The sequence below is a fragment of the Caloenas nicobarica genome, chromosome 7, assembly GCF_036013445.1.
Source record: "Caloenas nicobarica isolate bCalNic1 chromosome 7, bCalNic1.hap1, whole genome shotgun sequence".
Taxonomy (NCBI): Eukaryota; Metazoa; Chordata; class Aves; order Columbiformes; family Columbidae; genus Caloenas; species Caloenas nicobarica.
This window is the reverse complement of record NC_088251.1, coordinates 4,265,252-4,285,350: the sequence shown is the minus strand read 5'-3', so window position 1 is coordinate 4,285,350 and position 20,099 is coordinate 4,265,252. Positions and strand designations below refer to the sequence as shown.

The following is a 20,099-nucleotide window of genomic DNA, read 5'->3' as shown; positions in this document are numbered from 1 at the left end:
ACAGCATGGGCTCATCTGCAGATTCATTTAAAAGTTTAATATGACTGCTTAGTATTTCTGATCATCCATTAAAATAAACCCATTATTTTAAAGACATGCTGACATCTTAAGGAAAACTTTGTTCTCACTCCACGGGGCAGACGAGATTTTTCTATATTTCTTTCCATCTGTTTGTAATTCTGAGGACATCTGCCCAGAAATAAAACCTTTGCCAGTCAGGATTTTAGCTGTTCCGGCTACTTGAAGTCATTACTCTCAATCACCATCCATTACAATGAAATAATGACGCCATTATAGAATCATAGAATCATTTTGGTTGGAAGACACCCTTAAAATCATCGAGTCCAACCATAACCTAGCTCTAGCACTAACCTGTGTCCCTAAGAGCCTCATCTACACATCTGTTCAGCCCCTCCAGGGATGGTGACTCCACCACTGCCCTGGGCAGCCTGTTCCAATACCCGACAACACTTTCCATGAGTAAATGTTCCCAATATCCAATCTAAACCTCCCCTGGTGCAACCTGAGGCCATTTCCTCTTGTCCTAACTGACACCCACCATCACAAACCCTGCTGTCCTCCAAATATTCCCAATTAGGGAATGGACCAAGACCCTGTGCAGGTTGGACTAGACCTTGTGTAGCACACACATCTTCCCAGCAACTGCATCACCGATGGAACCACCCTGGCTGCCCCTACTGCCATGGCTGCTTTTGCTCCAGCAGTTCAGATGAGCGATCAGCAATGAGGGCATAAGGAATCGTAAACAAATATAAAGCAATTTATCATAAATACAGACAGGGAGATGAAGCTGACTTTTTGTCTCGCTCTTACTAAAGCTGGCAAAGAGCTACACCCATAACTGGTGTGGTTAAAGCAATCAGGGAATTTGTAGTTAATTTACATGAGGAAGCCACTTCAGCCAGCTCTCTCGAATAAAATTACCATCTGTTAAATCCTGAGGTCAGGACATGCTGTTAAAAGTTGAGAGCTGTATTTTCTGACACAGGAGATGGAAGCACTCTCAGACTCTTTGGACTCTGCCTGCATCTCCCCCACCCTCCCCATTACCCTCATCATCCTCCTCCTTCAGGAGACACAGTGGAAAGAAATGCCCTAGAAATCTGCAGGAAGACTGGAGAGAAAAAATGAAATGCAAGTAGAAAGAAGGGCGTTCCTGGCTAACACAACAGAAAACCATTCAAGAACAGCCCACTCCTGTGCAAAAGCAGAACCCTCTCATTGCAAACAAAGTCAGGAAGACCAAGGATGAACTGTCAAGTAGCTGTTGGCTGTGCAAGCTCAAATTGCCTAGTGAGGCTTTCTATGAGTGTTGCACCGCACGTTTTTAAGCTTTAAAAAAGTTTGTATCATTTGCTGTCTCTGGAGCTAGCTGCAATCTTTTAATCATTTCGAACAGTGTGCCTCTTGAAGACGCAAACCTTATTATTCGATGTGAAATGAAGCACTTCACAGAAGCACTTATGCTGAGACCTGTAAATGCAGTGCCATACTCCATCGAGTGAGCCCCGCGGAGAACCAGGACATATTAGCTCAGGTAATGGAGTTGTATTGCATTTGGCACGGTATAAATTCTCTTTTTTTCAGAGTAGCTCAGGTGTTCACGCATGGTACTCACTGTGGCATTTACACTCACATGCCCCTCTTTAAAACACTATCGTAATGACTTATGCCAAAATACACAGAATAAAATCCCTTGGCAGCTCTCATCAGAAATCAAGTAACCCTGTCAAATACCACGTGCACATTTTTCTGCATCCAAGAGAGCATGAGCAAATAAAAATTATTGTAGTAAGAAAATTTTCTGGTGTACTTTAGCAATGTGATCCTTGCTTACCTTTCAACGGGGTCTCTGAGCATGATGATAAGTTTGGCATTCGGTTGGAAGGCATGGATAAAATCCTGGATTAAGAAGGGAGGTTCTCCTTCAGTACTGTTGTCATAAAAGAAAATCCAAGCGTTGTTGTCCCACATCGTCGAGGCGCTGGCCTCTCCTGGAAATTAAAAACATCTCTCCTAGTAACTCACTTCATTCTTTGCATTGGAGTGGAAATTGGCTGAATTTTGAACCTGGTGGACTGATTAAAATTGACTCTATTAATTTCAGCATAGCTTGGTTCTTGCAAATTGATCTGGCTAATGCTCCCCAGAGTCAGAGCAGTCACACCGCATTGTGCCTTTGTGAATGTAGTGATACAGGCTGGTTTTATGTAATTCCACCCGAAATATTACTGTCCACTAACCACACTGCTTCCTCTTAGTGGTTAACATATGCAAATATATTTGATTTGGGCTGCAATGGGCTGCTCGGGGTTTTATTCCACCCTCCAGCAAGGAAGCAGGAGCTGGTTGCTGCCGAAGACCCGTTGTGCTCCTTGCAGTACCCCAAGGGTCGGGTTTAATGCTCCTGATCTTAAGAGAAGTGACTTGTTAACAAATTGTACAATTTGACACAAACTAAAGAAAAAGAGTGGAAGCCACCACTCCATCAGATCAATAGTGTTTAGAACATAAAGAGGAAAATGGGAAATATTTAAAAAAATGGGAAAAATTGAACATAAATGGGAAAAATTAATTGGAAATATATAAATGGGAAATAGAAATAGGAAATATTTTTAAAGTGCAATGTTAAAAAAATGCACTAACCAGCTGACTTGTGTCACTGCCATTTGAAATATCCCATTTTGAGAATTATCCATGATCAGAGCTTTCTTATATAACTACAATTATTTATGCAGATTAAGTGAAATATAACTATTCAATAATGATTAGACAAAAAACCCTATAGAATAAATAACACATTTGGTTAAATGCCAGATTCTGATATCCTTAGTTCCTGAAGAAGCTTACTCTGAACGCAGCACTACAGGGAGAAACACAATCAGCAATGACTCTGCTAGAACAAGGTATATGATGCTTCAGCTGCTAAATAAATGATCCGATACAATGTTTTGAATTGTGTAATTTTCCCCATCTTCTTAAGTAATACTGGCATTTATGTGGCACACTGACGTTTAATAAAACATATACATAAGCTTTTTGGAAATTTCCACTCTTTGACAGTCTAATGAGAGCTAATTCTTGATAATGAGGTTTTTCAAATCAAAAGGAACGAGATGAAAAAATAATAATGTTGTAGGCTTATAGACTTGCACATTATTTCCTTTTTTTTTTCCTCTCCTGGGAAAGTCCAAAGAAGATTTTAAAAGACGGCCAAAACGCAACATGAAAAAGGAGCTGGCTTCCAACTTCAGCTTAACATAATGTGATTTATTATTAAAGTCTGGGAGTTGTTAGAAAACATATTAATCTTCTGTCATGTTTATTTTGCCTCTTTTCAGAAGGAGGAGATCGGATCCATTGGCTAAAGCTGGGTGTTCACGACAGCTCTGCTTTTCCATTTGAAATTCATTAGCCAAAGCTCTGCCTAATCATCGGTGGGCTTTGACTTGTCAATTAAAACTCAATTAGCCCAGCTCCCACACTGGGTGAAGCAGAAATACAAAAGACTAAATATAGAGCAAGAGCTGAGAGAGCTGGACCACTAAAGCATCCTGCAGCTATTCCTGTGCTGTCAGAAGACGGTTTAATGCAAATGGGTACGAGCACTTTGCACACACGGATTTACAGGATAGTGCACTCCAGGGATGTGAGCGACCTTGGAAAGTCACTGCTACATCTCCAGGACAGGAAAAGCCAGGCTTAACTGCTCCCTCAAACATATTTGCCTAAATCATGCCAAAGTCTATAACCTCATCAAGCCATCTGTTCCTCCCTAGAATAGATTTTCTGATCTTTCTTCATACTTCCCTGCTCTGTAGACCTCTGATCATATCTGATGCTCTGTTGGATTTATTCCAATTAGCTCACATATAGTGACTAAACCTAAGAACATCTGCCGGCACGTGTGCTATCTGAATTAAGTAAAATCAATGTGTTTACACATAAATGCGCAGATTCTCTTAACATCACATAAATTGTTTTAGCTGAATCAGCAGCCACCACCAAAAATCTGCAGGTAGCGCATAAGCAAGGGAAGATCACAGGCACGCGACCGGATCGTGCTAAAGCATCAACTGGTACTCAAGGTGCTGCTCTAATGCAGTCAGTCCAGGATACGCTGGGCTCGAGAAAGCAAATCTTCCCAAAACAGGATGACTGTCAAGAATCAGGCAGGTGGGACAAAAAAAAAAAAAAAAAAAAAAAAAAAAATTCATTCTTCTCTCTGCTGACTCTCTTAATTTTCTGTAGCAGCCAAAAATACTCCTGACAATTTGACAGTGTTCCTTTCTGGTTTATAATACAGATATAGTATCTACAAAGAGAACAAGCCATACTAAACATGAGATAAATTAATCACTGCTATAGGAATTATGTCAAATTATTGCAGCGCAACCAAAAATATATTATTTTTTTCTTATAGACTTAAAGAACATATGATTTACTAAATTGCCTAAAGATTGGATGTATAACTTCTTTATTCAGTCATTAATGGATGAACATCATACTGTGTTTTCACAAGACATTCCTCTGAATTTATCATATTAATGATCACAAATAAACAAGTCCTGCTCAGAATGCCTCGGGCTAAATCAGTGCTGTCCTCTTTGGTTCATCTCTAAGCAGATATTGGGGGTTTTGGGGGTAAATGCAATTATTACCCACTAAGTTTAATATCCAGATGAGCTTAGTTTTCAAAATAATGTAATATGATGAAGTAATGAAATGTTTATAGTTTTAATTCAATTTTTCTTTCTAGTTATCTGAAATAAGAAAATGGAGGATTCTAGGCAAACGTGATATTCATGCAGATTCATTTTAGACGAGCTAGCTTATTTTTTTGTTTGATTTAGTTTGGTTTTTTGGTTTTTGTTTTTTTTTTACCAAGGTCATAAAAGACTGACTTAATGAGTGTAATCATTCAGGACTTTTCCTGTAAACTTAATAATAAAAGCAAACAGAACCTTAATGAAACAAGAAATGAGACTACAGGAAAAAGAAACACAAAGTGAACTCTAGAAAAAGCTGTAACAGGAGGTAAGTAATCAAAGATGTACACTGCCAATTAGATTAGTGAATTTAATTAGTATAAGCACTTCACTCATGAAAGGACAGGAGATATTGTAAGTAGAAGGAAAATCTGCAGATGTCCCTGATGGCAACATTTCTTAAGGCCCCATCCTGCAAATTTTGCTCAATATTGGATATTTAATAAAGCAAATGATGGACTTAAATGGAGACTGAGGAAGTATTGAAGAAATGTGACTATAGCCAAGTCTCTGATTTGAACACTGTAAGACAACATCAATATTTCATCAAGCCAACAATAAGTTAAACTTTTTTGGTTAGAATGAGACAAAACAAAAAAATATTCCGAGGGCAGGCAGCAAAAATCTTGTCGCTATTTCCTGTAGAATGACGACTTCAGAGCTACTTGAAAAGCTTCTTTTCAACAGGGAACTGTCTCTTGCACAACTAGTATTTCCATGGAATGTGTCTGATTTCCCTGGGAAATTTTGAGGTGACAGAGTATGACTGGTAAATCTCTCTCTTCCCCTCAGTTTTTTCATCTTTGCAGAGAGCAAAAGTAGAATTTAGAAATTTCTGCTGATGTTCCTCATGGGCACTGTAAACCAATGGCACCATGGACCACAGTGGATGAGCACGGTGGATTGACCGCTGTGTGTCACTGAAAGCAATCCAGGGATCGTTCCCTAGAGCCCAATCCTAACCATGGACCTCCAGAAGGTACAATACAACAGCATTTCTAAACCATTTTAATGCTATCCAGGTATTTTAATATCAGCTGAAACTGTAAGATTATCTTCAAATAGCATCCTGTTCTGTGCTTCTAGGTTCCAAGCCTGAACAGAAATAGCACACAAGATGGTTTTAACTTGCCTCTGTATATTCCTGCTCTTGAAACTTGCATTATCATTGCTGTTAACTAAGTGGCTCAGGGGTTTAATCATTCTTATTTCAGTCCACACAAAAATTGGTGGTCCTTCCTACATGTATCTTATGTTGGAGCTTCAGAAGAGCTGCTTGGAGCTGTCGCTGTCACGGAAACTCTCTCTGGTCAGGTACAGGATTTCTACAGCACCCATCGTATGTTGTAATACCATAATTAGGGTGTTATCCCAGACACACTAGTACAGCACTTGAACCTGAAGCTAGAATCCCATCACTACAGGCAAACCCCTCGTAATGAAAACAAAATAAAACAATGTTGGAAGGAGTCACCAAGGCCATTCTCACTCTTCTTTTAAAAAAAAAAATTAATGAAATGCTGATGTTCGTCAGACATTCACTGCTTGGTCAGGCATTTTCTAAAGATAATCACAACTTTTTAATGAAGCAAGTAACCACCTTCCAGGAAAAGGCAAGAACTCCTGCACTATCCACACACACCAGAGAAAACCAACATCAGGGGCTCTGAGCTGTGAACCATTCACATGTGGGAAAACGTCCTTCTTATGCTCTAGTTATGAAATCTGACAACCCGGAGCTACAGTGACATATATCAGAGGTTGGATTTGCCATACCAATTATGATGTTGTTCGTCTTGCCACGCTCTTTGGCTGCTTCGCTCTGCAGCACCCCCTGAATCTGATGTGCTGCTAAATCAAACAGATCAAGGTAATCTTCTACAGGGTAGCGATCGTGAAATCCGTCCCTCAGACGAATGATTCCTAAAAACAGTGAAAAGAGAGAAGTTAAAATAATAATAATAATAATAATAATAATAATAATAATAATAGCAGGGCAAGATGAACCTCTGGTGTAAACCAAGATGGCTTCATTGAGACGGCTGGCACTGAGCCAGCTAGCGTCAGCACAAAATTGGACCGATGAAGTGTAACACTCAGATAAAAGCGCCAATAATGAAGTAGCTGAGGTCCAAGACACTATACAATTAAGCCATAAATTCAAAATGATAGGAAATATCTCATATGTTCCATTTACAGTTCCTGCATGAATAGCTTGCATTTATTTTCTTCTAAATTTAGCTTTTGGAATTAATATAGAAAAGACGAGATACTGCTTTCACTTGCACCAATATAAATTAAAGTAATACAGGACTCCCACTAGATTTACTGTATTGAGATTGAGAACAGGCTCTGATGCCAAATATGTAAATCAACATGCACTTAACAAAATCGAAAAACTGGTAAATCATTCATGTTTTTGTCTTTCACAAAATGAAAACTAAGCTCCACGATAGCGTCTTGTTTTTCTCCTCTCCTTTCCTACACTCCAGGGTGTGTTCAGTATCACATTCTCCCTGCATTTCCCAGCACCTTAAGCCACATCTGTGATTTTGATCCTCCTTTTCCTACTCTTCTTTCCCACTCTAGTTTCAATTCTCCACTTTCTACACATGTTCCTCGTGTCCGTCTTTGCTTTCTTGCTTCTTACCGTACCACAAGAGACTCTCTCAAGTGGGCAGAGGTCAAGGACGGTATTGGAAAGACAACAGAGTAGGAGCAAAGCTCAGAGATTAGAGCAGGACCTCTCAGATCTCCCTTTCCTGTTCTGGCAAGGCCAATAATTATGAATTATGTGAGAGGAAAGCTCAGCAAGGGAGTTCCTTTGTCCATTCCTTCTGATTTTCCCCTTTAGGAAAGTGGGATCTAACAAGGGTAGAAGAAAGCTCAGCAGTGATTTTTGAGTTGTTTTAAGGGGCAGAAAAGGTACAAGCATGGTGCTACCTTGCTTTGTTGCCACCCCATTCATGGGAATAAAAATTGTGGCTAAGAGCCAGGAAAGAGATGGTCAAGCTAGGACAAAGTCCTGTGGATCGTCAACCATCCCATCAGAACAGAAAAGCTGTGATTTGCAAAATGGGGCCTCCCCAGGATGGCTGTTTAGCCTCAGCTGAACTTAGTCAGTCTCATAAAAATCCACTGAATCAGAGAACGCCATAGAACAAAGACACTTTCTTCTCCAGATAAGTGTTACAAACTAAACCAAGTTAATAGCCAGGAGCATGGGAGACATGCCAACTAGCTGGCTTATGAAGTGGGCTGTTTCGGTTTCGCTTGTTAATCTATTTGAGTCATATTTGTTTTATGAGGGTTTTTTCTCTCTCCCTTAAAAACAAACAAACAAACAAACAACAGCAACCATTAGCTAATGCACTGTTGAGGCAGAATTAAAGAACTGAGCCACCAGGAGAAAAACTTAATCTTTCACTCTCAATGGCAGACAGCCTAAGACAATCAGAAGGTCATCTCTACAGATCTCCCTCCCATGAGATCCCAAACTCAGCAAGCTTTCCTCATTCTTGAGCTTCACAAAATAATTTCCAAAAGTTTCATTATGCAAAGGAAGTTCTCTTCAAGGATCTGCACTTGGTCCCCACAAGACCATGCAAGTGGAGGGTTTGTGAATACCAGCACAGAGACAGAAATTCGTCCTTGTTCTCAAATTATATGCACCCCGGTCTGATTTCTTACACCCTTCTGCCTGTTTGGTAGGTCCAGTTCTGAGCTTTAGTGAGTCCGGTCTTGCTATAGTGAGGTTGGATGCACTACTTCCTCCAACATTAATTCCAGACATTTATGTTGAGCCTAAAGTAGGTGTAGAGAACTATTTAGTATAAAGGATTTTAGTTTAACCTATCAGTTTGGTTCAGCCTTTACTGACAGCATTCTCATGGAAGACACGATCTTCCATAGATGGTTTTGCAGACAGTCCCTGCATCTACACACCCAGACACAAGCAGCACGGCATTTGCGCTGGAAGGCGTCCAAGTGTAAAATCCCTTTTCTTCACTGATCTGACTTTTCACCTTCAGGTCAGGAGGTAATTCTCATTTGTCTTCAGTTAGCCGCTGACTGTGATGAACGAGGGACTTCTCGTTGAGCTTCAGGGGGCACCACGATGCTTCTCTTGTTTGACTTTGTAACCAGCTCAGCTCCCCCATTCACACTGGTACCTCCTAAGAGTGCTCCTAAACTGGACCAGATTATCTCAAAAGCCAAACTGTATTTTCGTCATATTGCTTTAACCCTTAGTTTATGACAAACATTTAGAAAATATCTAAAATACTAATTTTACCCACTTTCTTAGGGCATTTGCAAAGGAAGGAAATACAAATTCTAAGAACACAACAAAATCATTTCTCCTTGAGAAATATGAAATCCCAGATCTGTGGCTGAGCCTTCTTCCTCACCAAGCAGTGAGGATCAAAGCCCCCATCTGCAGGAACTGTGGGGTTCTTCTGGGCTCCAGGGCATGGGGAAGGTAGATGGAAACAGCAATACCACATGGAGAAGAAAGAAAGAATTGAAGGTATGACCCTGAAATAAAGAACAGAAGCAGCACTGCAGGTGTCCCGGTCCCTCAGAAAGTGTCTGTCCCTTCTGTAGCCATGGCAGTTCATTAGAAGAGATAGTTTCCCATTTTGAGGAAGTTTAGAAAAGCACCAAAGGAAAGCAGTGATGCAAAGTCCTCATCAAACGGTTTACCCTACAGTGCTAGGTTTTCCCTTGTTCCAAAGGCAGTGTCTGCAGTAAAGCAACAGCAAATTGGAAGCAGAAGTGAAGGTTATGTCACTGTAAAATAACCCATATCTTCCCCTTGGAAATAGTAATATCACTGAAAAGCCTGTGATCTACGATACCAAAGTCACACAAAGTGAGGGCACACCGGCACTTAGCAGCTAGACCCAGCAGTGGGAAAATCCAGAACCAGGGTGGAATACAGCAAGCATCACATACATCTGCATTTAAGAGGAAAGCACACAGTGGAGTCAGGAATTGAAATTGGATCTTCTGCATCTCATCTAGTCTCTAATCACAAGACTGACCTTCCTTGGCACCCAGGGAAGAGAGAACAAGGAGGACATAAACACTTCAGTTGGATAAAACGATGTGCTCGGCCCCGTCACTCTCAGACACCCTTTGAAGGCGCAATCACAAGGGTTGGATGCGTCTTGCTCCAGCAGGCTATAACCTCAGCTGTTCAAGGCTGCCTTCAGAGGCGAAGGGTCACTTCATGAAATATGGATGTCATCCAGGAAAAAAGCATCAAAAATACCTGCAGGTTCCCGAGAGTGAGAGCGCTTTCTCATGCAGAGCATCTCTGCTGTCCAGTGCTTGCCTGGAGCTGTAACACTAACAAAGCTCCTACCACAAAGCACAGCTGCATTTATTGAATTGAAGCCCCCCGCATTTCAAATCCTGACCCATCATTTATTCATGTAAGAAAGGCATTACAGAATTTTGCAATACAAAACTATCACTGCTATTCTTTAAATCACCCATCACAACCTAATAGTTCCTCTTCCTGCTTTTATGAATTCACAGGATTGGTTTTATCTGGTGATTTTATTTTTTTCCTATATTTTCCAAACCACTCCAAATAAACCAAATGAAATGTGCCTCATCTCGAAAAGTTCAACCCAAAACACCATGAAACAAAAGCAGGCTGAAACCTATTGAGCATCCATCACCTGCGTTTTTCAAAACTATTAACTCCAGTAGTTTCAAGATAATCTAATATGGAGCAAATCCATAAATATCATCCCATGTATATACAAGAAATGTCAAAGTTTAATAGCGACAATTTGTCTGAACACTAGAGGACATGTTAACTCACCAAATCGCTTTCTTGTCCACCAGTGTGGCTCTTTGATCGCTGAGAACCGAACATCGGGGTGCAGCCTGAGCCGATCGTACAGGTCCGTGGTCCCACACTTGGGTTGGCCAATGATGTAGAAATGGGGGAGACAACGCAGGCGATAGTGTTTGTCCTTATAATGGTACAAGTGGTTCCAAAATACCTTCCTGAGGTAATCAAATATGGTTCGAAAGCGCTTTGAATACAGTGCATAGGAGTTTGTTGCATAAGGATCTGTGGTTGTGTTTCCTCTGTACTCTTCATACCAACAAGGATTCTTGCTATTTGGAAGGAATTTGTTAGGAATTACTGAAAACATCTGCAACATAAAGAACAACAATTTCAGTCAAGGCAGCAAAAAATTGACAGTTATACTTTTCTAGCTTAGCACAGCAAGAGAACACAACAGAAACACCATGTGGCCATTTTTAACCCTTTTTTTTTTTTTAACTACAAAGTTGACCTAACTTATTTCTTCTGATGACACTGGAACCAAATCCTGCATGAACAGTTGGACTGGAAGAGAAGTGCATTTAGAAATTCTTTGATTTTAAGACCAGGAGGGACCTCAATAAACCCCCAACTCCCCTGCAAGGATTAATTTTTTAAGTCAAACACATAATACTCAAATCAAATTAACTTCCAGTTCTTAACTCTGAAATACAAGGTTTGCAATGACTGGATTTTCAAGGAGGCACACTGGTAATCAGTTATTAGAAAGGCTCCTTTCTTATTTAGCATTTAAGATGACTCGCAAATCTAAGTTAGAATGATTTTGCATGAGACAAGGTAAAAATTCAATGAGATTGTACAGCTATCAGAAGACTGGCTGATTTTTTTTTTGTTTTGGGTGTCAAGACCATTTATGTAACTCATCTGTTTTGCCCATGACTCAGAAGGGCATGATCTACAATATCAGCTTTTCAGCTGGTGTAAATCAGGAGGCTCTAGATGGTGTAAGTCACTAGACAAGCATCTGAGCAGTTGCACATTTTTTTCTCTCATTAAAAAAATTGACCCAAAAGTCTTGAAATAAGCAAGTACAGAGCAGTTTCAGATACACTTTAATTCATACTTACATGTGGCTCTTGTTTCCTCAGCTCTTCTAAATCAGGGCGCTGTCTCGTTATAAACTCTATCTTTGAAGTAATAGTGTCAATAATTAATTTAATGCTTGGATAATCCTTTACGTATGAAATATTCATTTTAGAAGGCTGGTAATGGTCTTTCATGTCACTAAGGCTTTCATTGTCCATTAAGCTTGGATTGCTAGTAAAAGCTCCGTAGTGGAAGGGAGATGGTATTAACAACAAGCCATGCTTGGCTCCAGTCAGTATGTAGGATGCCATCACTAGAGTCATTATAATCAGCCCAAATATTAAGCTGCATAGCTTCCCCTTCCTCAAGCAGAAGAATCCATTCCAGCTTTCACTGTGATCAGTCCTCACTTCCAGAACCGCGAGCAACTTCATCTGCTTGCTGTCGGTGTACAAAGGGATCTTACTTTCTCCTTTGCAAACAGGACACTTCTGGTTATTATGGCGAGGTCCACGGCATCTGAAACACTGCCTGTGCAAGTCATTTGGCAATAAATGTATGCAACAGTTAATGCAATACCTCATATCACTACTGCTGTACTCCTGTATTAGTGAGCCAAGCACAGCCATAAAAATGTTCCTGAAGCTTATGAGTCATCTTCTGTAAATCTGAAGTTATTTAATTCCTTGAGTGATTCTGTGGCTACTAAGAAATGCAAAATGACAGGCTCAAACCAGAACAGTTAAAAGCACTCAAAAAGTGACACACGCCATATAAAGGAAAAAAAAAAAACCAAACCACAACACACACACATACACACAAAAATAGATGTACTGTGGACACGGTTTCCAAGAATTTGGCTCAGTAAGAGGAATGTGGCGAAGTAAGAAACAGCTAGAGAACTCGCTCAAGTTTTTCCCATTGAACAAAATGAGAAGGACGAAAAATTGTTACGTAGCATGAAAATATGCAAAAAATAAAAATAACTCATTGTCCACCGATTTACGCTGGAAAGGCAAATATGGATAGAAATTCCAAGGTATTCTTAAAAGAAGTGGGTTCCAAAACAGACCACTGGTACTGGAAGCTTCATCTTCCCAGAGATGGTTTCAAAGCATTTCATTGCACAACCTAAAGAAACAGAAACATATATATAGGTACACACAGAACACTGGACATTGTATATACATTTACCCTCATTCGAAGCCGTAGCAAAGTACAATCTACCACACATAATTTCACAACTCTATTTGAAGGATGCCTTCTATTTGCCAAGTATATTAATTATACCATTCCTGATATTAAAACCAGGAAATATTTGGCTTCAAGTTCACAGTGAGCTGCCCTTTTCTGTCAGTCACCCATCTCATTGCTCACAGCAATGAACAGTGGCTACCACAGGTAACATTATGCAACTTTCCTCCGCTGCTCACTAGCCTAACAGATCTTAATCTGCTCTCTAAATCTGGAGGCATTTTTGGACAGTGTCCAGTAACACAGGTTTAAATATTCCCCCTTTATCTGTGCATGGGAACCTTAAATTAACTGCCCTGAAGTGGGTAGAACCCTAGTTAAGAGGACAATGCAGGGATAACAGGTTCCTTTCAAGCACATAAGATAAAAAGCCAAACAAAAAAATCAAATGCCACGAGTAAAATATTCAGCAAATTGAAGGGATTAAATAATAGACACAAGCAAAGGCTCATTACAGTATCTCTGGTTTCTGGACCAAATGATTCTGGGATGAGAGTAACCACCTGTGACGCACTGCAAAGCCACGAAGATGCTTTCAGCACTATTAGCCAAATACATTTTGAAAACTTCGTACTCACTAAAAACGGCAAGATGTGTTATTTTAACGAAAAGTACAATCAGCACTGCAACTTCAAGGCAAGACCCTGGATCCAGCAGCTCCTGTCCATGGTACGCACTTCCCTATGGGAGAGTCGTGCGGAGCCCATGGGAGCAGATGTCCCCTTGCTACAAGGCAGCCACCATGGGCAGGGACTTGAGCACTCATGGGTCCCATGAAGGTCTCCACACCCGCAGAAACCAGGGGCTGAAGCACAGGGTACATGCCACCTTCCTTTACACTCTTCAACACCATGTTTTTTTGCAGCCCCAAAGTGACCTTGAATCCTTTCTTGACGTCCTCAGTTGAAAGGAGGTTCCAGATAGTCTTTTGAGTTGAATTTTTCACTCAAAACATTAATTTGAAAATGAAGTTAGAACATTTTTGAAGCTGATAAGTCCTTCACAGAACAATATTTAGAGTTTAAAGTCAGTTCTGGTACAACGCACCACAGAAATTGAGAACAAATATCTACATAAGTAATTTCATAACGCTACATTAGAATTTCTTTTCAAAACACCTCAGAAACAGTAGGTAGTTGTTTAACTGTAACAATGTTGATTGTATGGACTTCTGGCAGACATACCTATTTCTGTCCTGTAACAAATAATTCAGTTCTGTACCTGTTAAATATGAAAATACCAGAATTTCTGTGGTTTAACCTTGCCCAGCAGCTCAGACCCACATAGTCACTCACTCACTCCCCCCACCCCACCCTGGTAGGATGATTGGTGAAAAGTGAGAAAACTTGTGGGTTGCTTAAAACTATTTATGTCAAACTTTGGTCTTGGTTTGACATAACTCTGCCAACCTCTGGGTATGCCATACAACAGGCTGCTTAATGAGATTATCAGTTTGACAACTACCACAAGGCAATATGACATACTACTCAGCTAATAGAGAAGTAGATTTTTTTTTTTAAATAGCTGCTAGTTGCAGAGATGCCTTTTTACATTATTTTCCACTGTTGTGTTCATGTAATAAAAAACCCAGCTCTAATAAACACACAAAAGTCAGGATATAGTTCCCTACGGACACTCCCTTCTCTTTACCAAGATGTTTTCAATAAAAGTTACTTCCCCAGTTTTTTTCCCAGGCAATGAAGGATGCCCACCAGAAGGCCAGGATCTCTCCCAGCATACACAGCCCTCATTTTCCTCAAAATCAAGACATCTGCAATATCTTTTTGTTTGTTTGTTTCTTCCATTCGACAATTCCAGGAGTCATAACCACAGATATACTTCATCTTTTCTGTATTTCAATAGAGAAGGCAGAAGGATGTGAATTGCAGACAGAATAAAGGTTATGAGATTTGAGTGGTAATAAACCATTTATAACTTTTTATATTTTAGCTGTAAAGCTGCTGTCAGTTCGCTGGCAGAATATTACTCTCTTTACACATCAAGCAGTGTCTTTGTGTATTGTTGAATAATGTAGCATGTAATTGCCTCCTGTTGAAACGAATGGTGAATTATTTATGATCAGGTCTATACAGTATTTGTCTGTTGTACATAAATGAAGACCAGCTCTAACCACAAAGCAGAAATCAACGCGAACCTTTTCAAGCTCCTCAGCCAAAAGCAATCCTCCTCACAAAAATGAGGATCTTCAAGAATCTCATAAGTAAGAAACATGGATATAAGACATGACACACAGTGGAATGGGGAAAAAATGAATAGCTACCTTTGATTTCAATATACTCCCATGGAACCCAAGGAGACCTGCACCACTCTTTCAAATTGAAGCAGTTTCAAGGCAACAATTTTTTTATATGCAACAGAGGACTTAATAGCAAATAGGCAAGACTCTCTTCTTTTTCTCATTTCCCTGTGCAAATATTTCTTTATATTAGAAGAGGACCTGTTGGGTGCACAGGCTGCAGGATGCTGGAGAGAAGGCTGGCAGGTAACACTTGGGGTACCAGAAAAGCAAACAGCTGCCTGTTAGAGCCTTACAAGAAACCACAGGAAATGCAGGATCTACCATGTCCTTCTCATTGCCATGTGGGAAGCTAAATAGGGTAAAAAGATAAATACCCCAAAAATAAACCATGCAAGATTTTTCATCATTCACCTATTTTTATTCATGATATAGAAAATATTTGAAATTCTATTACTTTTAAATAAACATTTTGTAAAATTCCTTCCCTTTCTCTTAAAGGATTATAAGGGGAAGACTGTAATCATATTAGCTATAAAAAGAAATTACTTTCATGTGCTCAGTCATATAACTAAAATTCTCCTCCTCTATGAATAAGATAAAACAGATGGAAGAGATTTTACATGCATACACATCTTCTGGACATCTAAGTGTATGGTCTACTTTTCAGGTCACCAGCCTTAATATTTAATGTGCTTTCCTTTTTTCTTAATTCTTTAAAATAAAGATAAAACAAACTTCTGCTAGTATTCTTAAGGCTAAATTTTATACTAGCCTTGTTACATTTAATCATATCCAGCTTTTCCTAGCAGCACATGAAAGAGTGGCAAACTGTTAACCTATTATAAACACACTTCAAGTACCCCAGTAACACATTTCTCAGCTTGATGTATAACTGTTTCTCTGTTTGATGTCAGCGGAGCTACAGCACTTGGTTTCCTCGGTTCACGCAATTTAATTAAAATGTGGAACTCATTGAGGCCAAAAGTATGAATGCAGTTGAAAGACATTAGACAATTAATGGAAAATAAATCTATTAATGGTTGCGATCCTCAATTCCCAGAAGATAGAAAGGGTTGGGAGTGGGAGAAATCTATTAATACCTGTTCTTATACTCTTTCACTGAGCATTTATTGCCAGCCATGGCTGGGGCAGGAGAGAGGGACAGACGTATCTGTGCCAGTTGAACATCTGAGCTACGATTGTCCCGTTGGGCAGATCACAGTCTGAAAATATGGATCTGTAAGACAAGGTAGAAAATCATCCACCAGATCTCAGGCAAGATGGGATGAAGCTCAGTCAAGTTGTGCCCCTCAGTTACAGCTCCCATGGACAGGGGTCTCACAAAACACATTTTCTTCTTTCTTTCTCTCTATTTTCCTATTGCTACGCGTGTCAGGCACCATACCAAGGATACGTATGTTGATGTGTTTATTAGAGCTGAGAGAAATGGGGTTTTTTTCCCAAGGAATCTTATTACTTCTCAGCAAAAGTAAAAAACTAGAGCTGTTAAAATATGGAAACACAAGAGCACTTGACGTTCTTACTCTGTTGCTTCCTCATTATGGGAAGACTTTCAACTGCTGTGATGTCTCTAATTTCTATATGTGATGGGAAGCAGTTGCACCGCAAGAAGATACTTCTGCTGAAGCATCACCCAAAGCAGACGTGTGGAACATGTCCTCTGCAGCAGGTTGCCCTCACTACCCTTCTTTTTTAAATTAAAGCTACAGATGCTATAGAAAGATGGATGAGCATCTTTAGAAAAAAAGATAATACTGCTGGATCTGATTTGCTTAGTAACTTCTGAAGGAGCACATGGCTCCTAATTTAATGATGATATCTAACGCCATTCTTTGAGCAACAGCTATGTTGTTTTATCCATAGTTTCTAATCTGGATAGATATTCTCACTGCCTAAATGCCTTCCCAGTCAAATCAGGGAGATTTGTTTAATTCAAGTTCTCAGTTTGCAGTGCTGATGTTTTTTGGAAATCTCAGAGCAGAGCTGATCCCGCACCCTCCGCAAACACTCCAGAACGAACTTCCCTTTAGTAATAGCTCACTCTCAAGAGTTCCTGTGAAGAACACGGATGTGACACGAGTCACAAAAACATGCAGGTCTCTAAGTGAAACGCTGCCTACAACTGTCCCATAATGAACTTTCCATGACTCAAAGAGAAATGGAAACATGAAAGGGCAGAGCGAGGCCGGTTGAGTAAAACCTTTGTTATATTTTCATATGAAAAAAAAAAACCCACACCAAAAAACCCCAACACTATTTAGTAGCAGTGCAGCACAACCATATAATTCCTCTCCCTTTCCTCCTATTGCAACATGGCCCATGGCAGCAGGGACCAGCTTTCTCCTGCACAAAAGCAATTCTTCAGCTTGTGTAAGATCTGTTTATGACCTCTGGACACATAAAAAAGCATGCAAAACTTCACCTTTATGGATATTTTTTAGCTACCGACCTTACTGGAAGAGATAAGGCTTGTATCAGACTGAGCTGCACAATAACTTTGCTCCCAGACATGGTTTCTTCAGAACAAGCCCAAGTATTTGTACAAGTGTAGTGAAGTATTTGTACAGCGTGAGGAAGTTCATCCTGATAGTGGACAGGTTGTACTGTTTTAATAAATAAACAGTACAAGTAATAAAAACCTGACCTTAAAAAAAAAAAAAAATAATAAAGCTCAGGAAAGGAGAGGAATAATAATTGTAGTTTTTCTCTGTCCTGCTCATTGTACACATTTGGCTCCTTAAGTTAACATTTTGGAAATCAACTTTGCCTGAACTCACATCTATTTACTGCAGAGAAATGAACAAGCTCCCAGAAAGAAAATATGTCAATAAAATGAGCATCATGAATCACTGACCTCTGCAACCTCCTTGCAAAAAAAAAAAAAAAAGAAACGACAAAAAAAAAAAAAAAAAAGGCGCTATTTCAGTGGTTTTGAAAAGCCACAGGACTCATTACAAAGCTCAGCAAACTCCTGCGGACTGAAGTTATGTAAAGCTCCTCTATCTGCTTAAAAAAACTAATTAAAAAAAAAAAAAAATCAACAAATACAACTCCCAAGAATTATATAAACCCACTACAAACATTTTGAATGCAATCACTTGAAAAGCAATCACATTTTAAAAACTGGACTATAGGGTCATAACCCATGATTATACATTCAACTTGTTGAACAACTGCTGAACACTTGTTCCAGTGTAAAATATTATTTAAAGGACCCAGTTCTAAAGCCTTTTAATGCCAAAGAAAACCTCCTGAATCACCACTGAATCAGCAATCTTGCCTAAATAACAACTGGGGCTTATTCCACAACCCAGCTGGTTTCTCTCTCAAGATCTAATCCAAACACTCTCTGCTCCTTCTTCATCAATATACTTCCAAAGAAAATGTGAGAATGGAACAAATGACACCCTCCATGTGCAAAAAAAATCAGCAAACTCCCCTGAAATCAGTGTATAAAAGCAGTCATTTCAATCAAGTAAGGACCCACGCTTATTATTTGTGCTGCAATGCTCAGGAAATAGTTACCGAGCTTAAATCACCACTCAATTAGGGTATAAACACTGCCTGAAAAAACAGAATATTGGAAGCGAGGAAGAAGAGGGGCTGTGGGAAGGGGAGCAGGAGATTGTCCTGGATCAGCCACAGCGTGGACCTGCCTTTCCCCAGAAACCTGTAATTACCTTTGATGTTTTGTGCAGGTTCCGAGGAATTATCAAAGTCCAGCTTCTTGTGCTCCTGACACGCCACATTCTCAGATGCATTACCATTTGATTTGCCTTGAAAATGTGAAAATAATAATTAAGCTTGATATTATGCATTTTTGACTTTAACTGTTTTTTGGGGAGGAAAATATCACTAAAAATGTTAACCGCTTCTGTTTGGTTTTCCTTTGTATTTCAACTGATTTCAATCATCCTAGAACCAGATCCATCACTTATTCTTGGGTGACTTGCAGACTAAAAAGTCCAGACAGGAAAATAAAACAGAACCAAAGCCAGCCAGCCAGCCTACTGATAGACTCCAAACTATGTTGTAGTCTCCCAATTAGATCCAAACTAGCATACAGGTTTCAAAGGTAACCAACCGGTTCCTCCACATTTAAGGCAGGGATGAGATTGTGCCAACAATTCCTCTGCACTAACACCTGCCTCAGATCCACACAAGGTCATTTTCCAAAAGCTATTCCCATGCAAGATTTATACTGAAGGTTTTTGGAGAGTGTAGGGATTGGGGGCATCAGCACTGTGATGATTTCTCCTGAAAAACAGGTCCAAAAGCCCTGGAAAAAATAAACAAATAAATTAAAAAGCCGCCTGACCTGTAGCCTCACATGTCCCAAGCACCGTGAATCTCTCACCCTGCATCAGGTCAGAGCTCACATCAATGTATTTAAATCCTTCCTCTTGTCCAAACGTGGATCAAAATTCTGTTCTCATGTATTTATAAGGATTCTCAAAGCAGAATTTTGCCTACAGGACATGCTTCTCAACTCTTGATCAAAATTCGCTGCCGATGATGTGCATGATCTCCAGCAATTCATCTTTTCACTTCACTAGGTTTCTGTTCATCTCACATAGTGTCGTGCTACAGAAACACTGACAGATTGGTATTGAATATGAAAAAATTGCACACTGTAGAAAAACCATCTTTACATACATTACTCCACTGCATATTTTCTCACAGAAAAGCCATTTTAAGCCAGGTTCAAAAAGCATCACACATGGTCAAAGTTTATTAATTTTATTTCTTTAGTTCTCATGGTAGCTGCAAGCGACCTCCCAATATATCATACATAGTCCTTGAGGTCTTTCCACAAAAACAGAGATAAACCAACTGATCCATCCTGTGGGGCTCACAGATTCCTCTCCCAAAAATCTGG

General features: G+C 39.7%; 1 protein-coding gene across 2 annotated transcripts in view; it reads right to left on the bottom strand.

The window, feature by feature from the left end:
* The window catches only part of CHST15 (carbohydrate sulfotransferase 15), a 45,041-nt gene that overhangs the window by 6,369 nt on the left and 18,573 nt on the right, over positions 1 to 20,099 (bottom strand). The window contains exons 2-6 of one of the 2 annotated variants that reach the window (XM_065639067.1): positions 18,901 to 18,996; positions 11,727 to 12,816; positions 10,627 to 10,966; positions 6,567 to 6,713; positions 1,859 to 2,015 (exon numbers count right to left, since the gene is read on the bottom strand). In XM_065639067.1, coding sequence (XP_065495139.1) covers positions 1,859 to 2,015; positions 6,567 to 6,713; positions 10,627 to 10,966; positions 11,727 to 12,314 — 1,232 coding nt within the window. In that variant the 5' untranslated portion in view covers positions 12,315 to 12,816; positions 18,901 to 18,996. The remainder of the gene's footprint in view (positions 1 to 1,858; positions 2,016 to 6,566; positions 6,714 to 10,626; positions 10,967 to 11,726; positions 12,817 to 18,900; positions 18,997 to 20,099) is intronic. The other variant, XM_065639066.1, reaches the window with a different exon arrangement.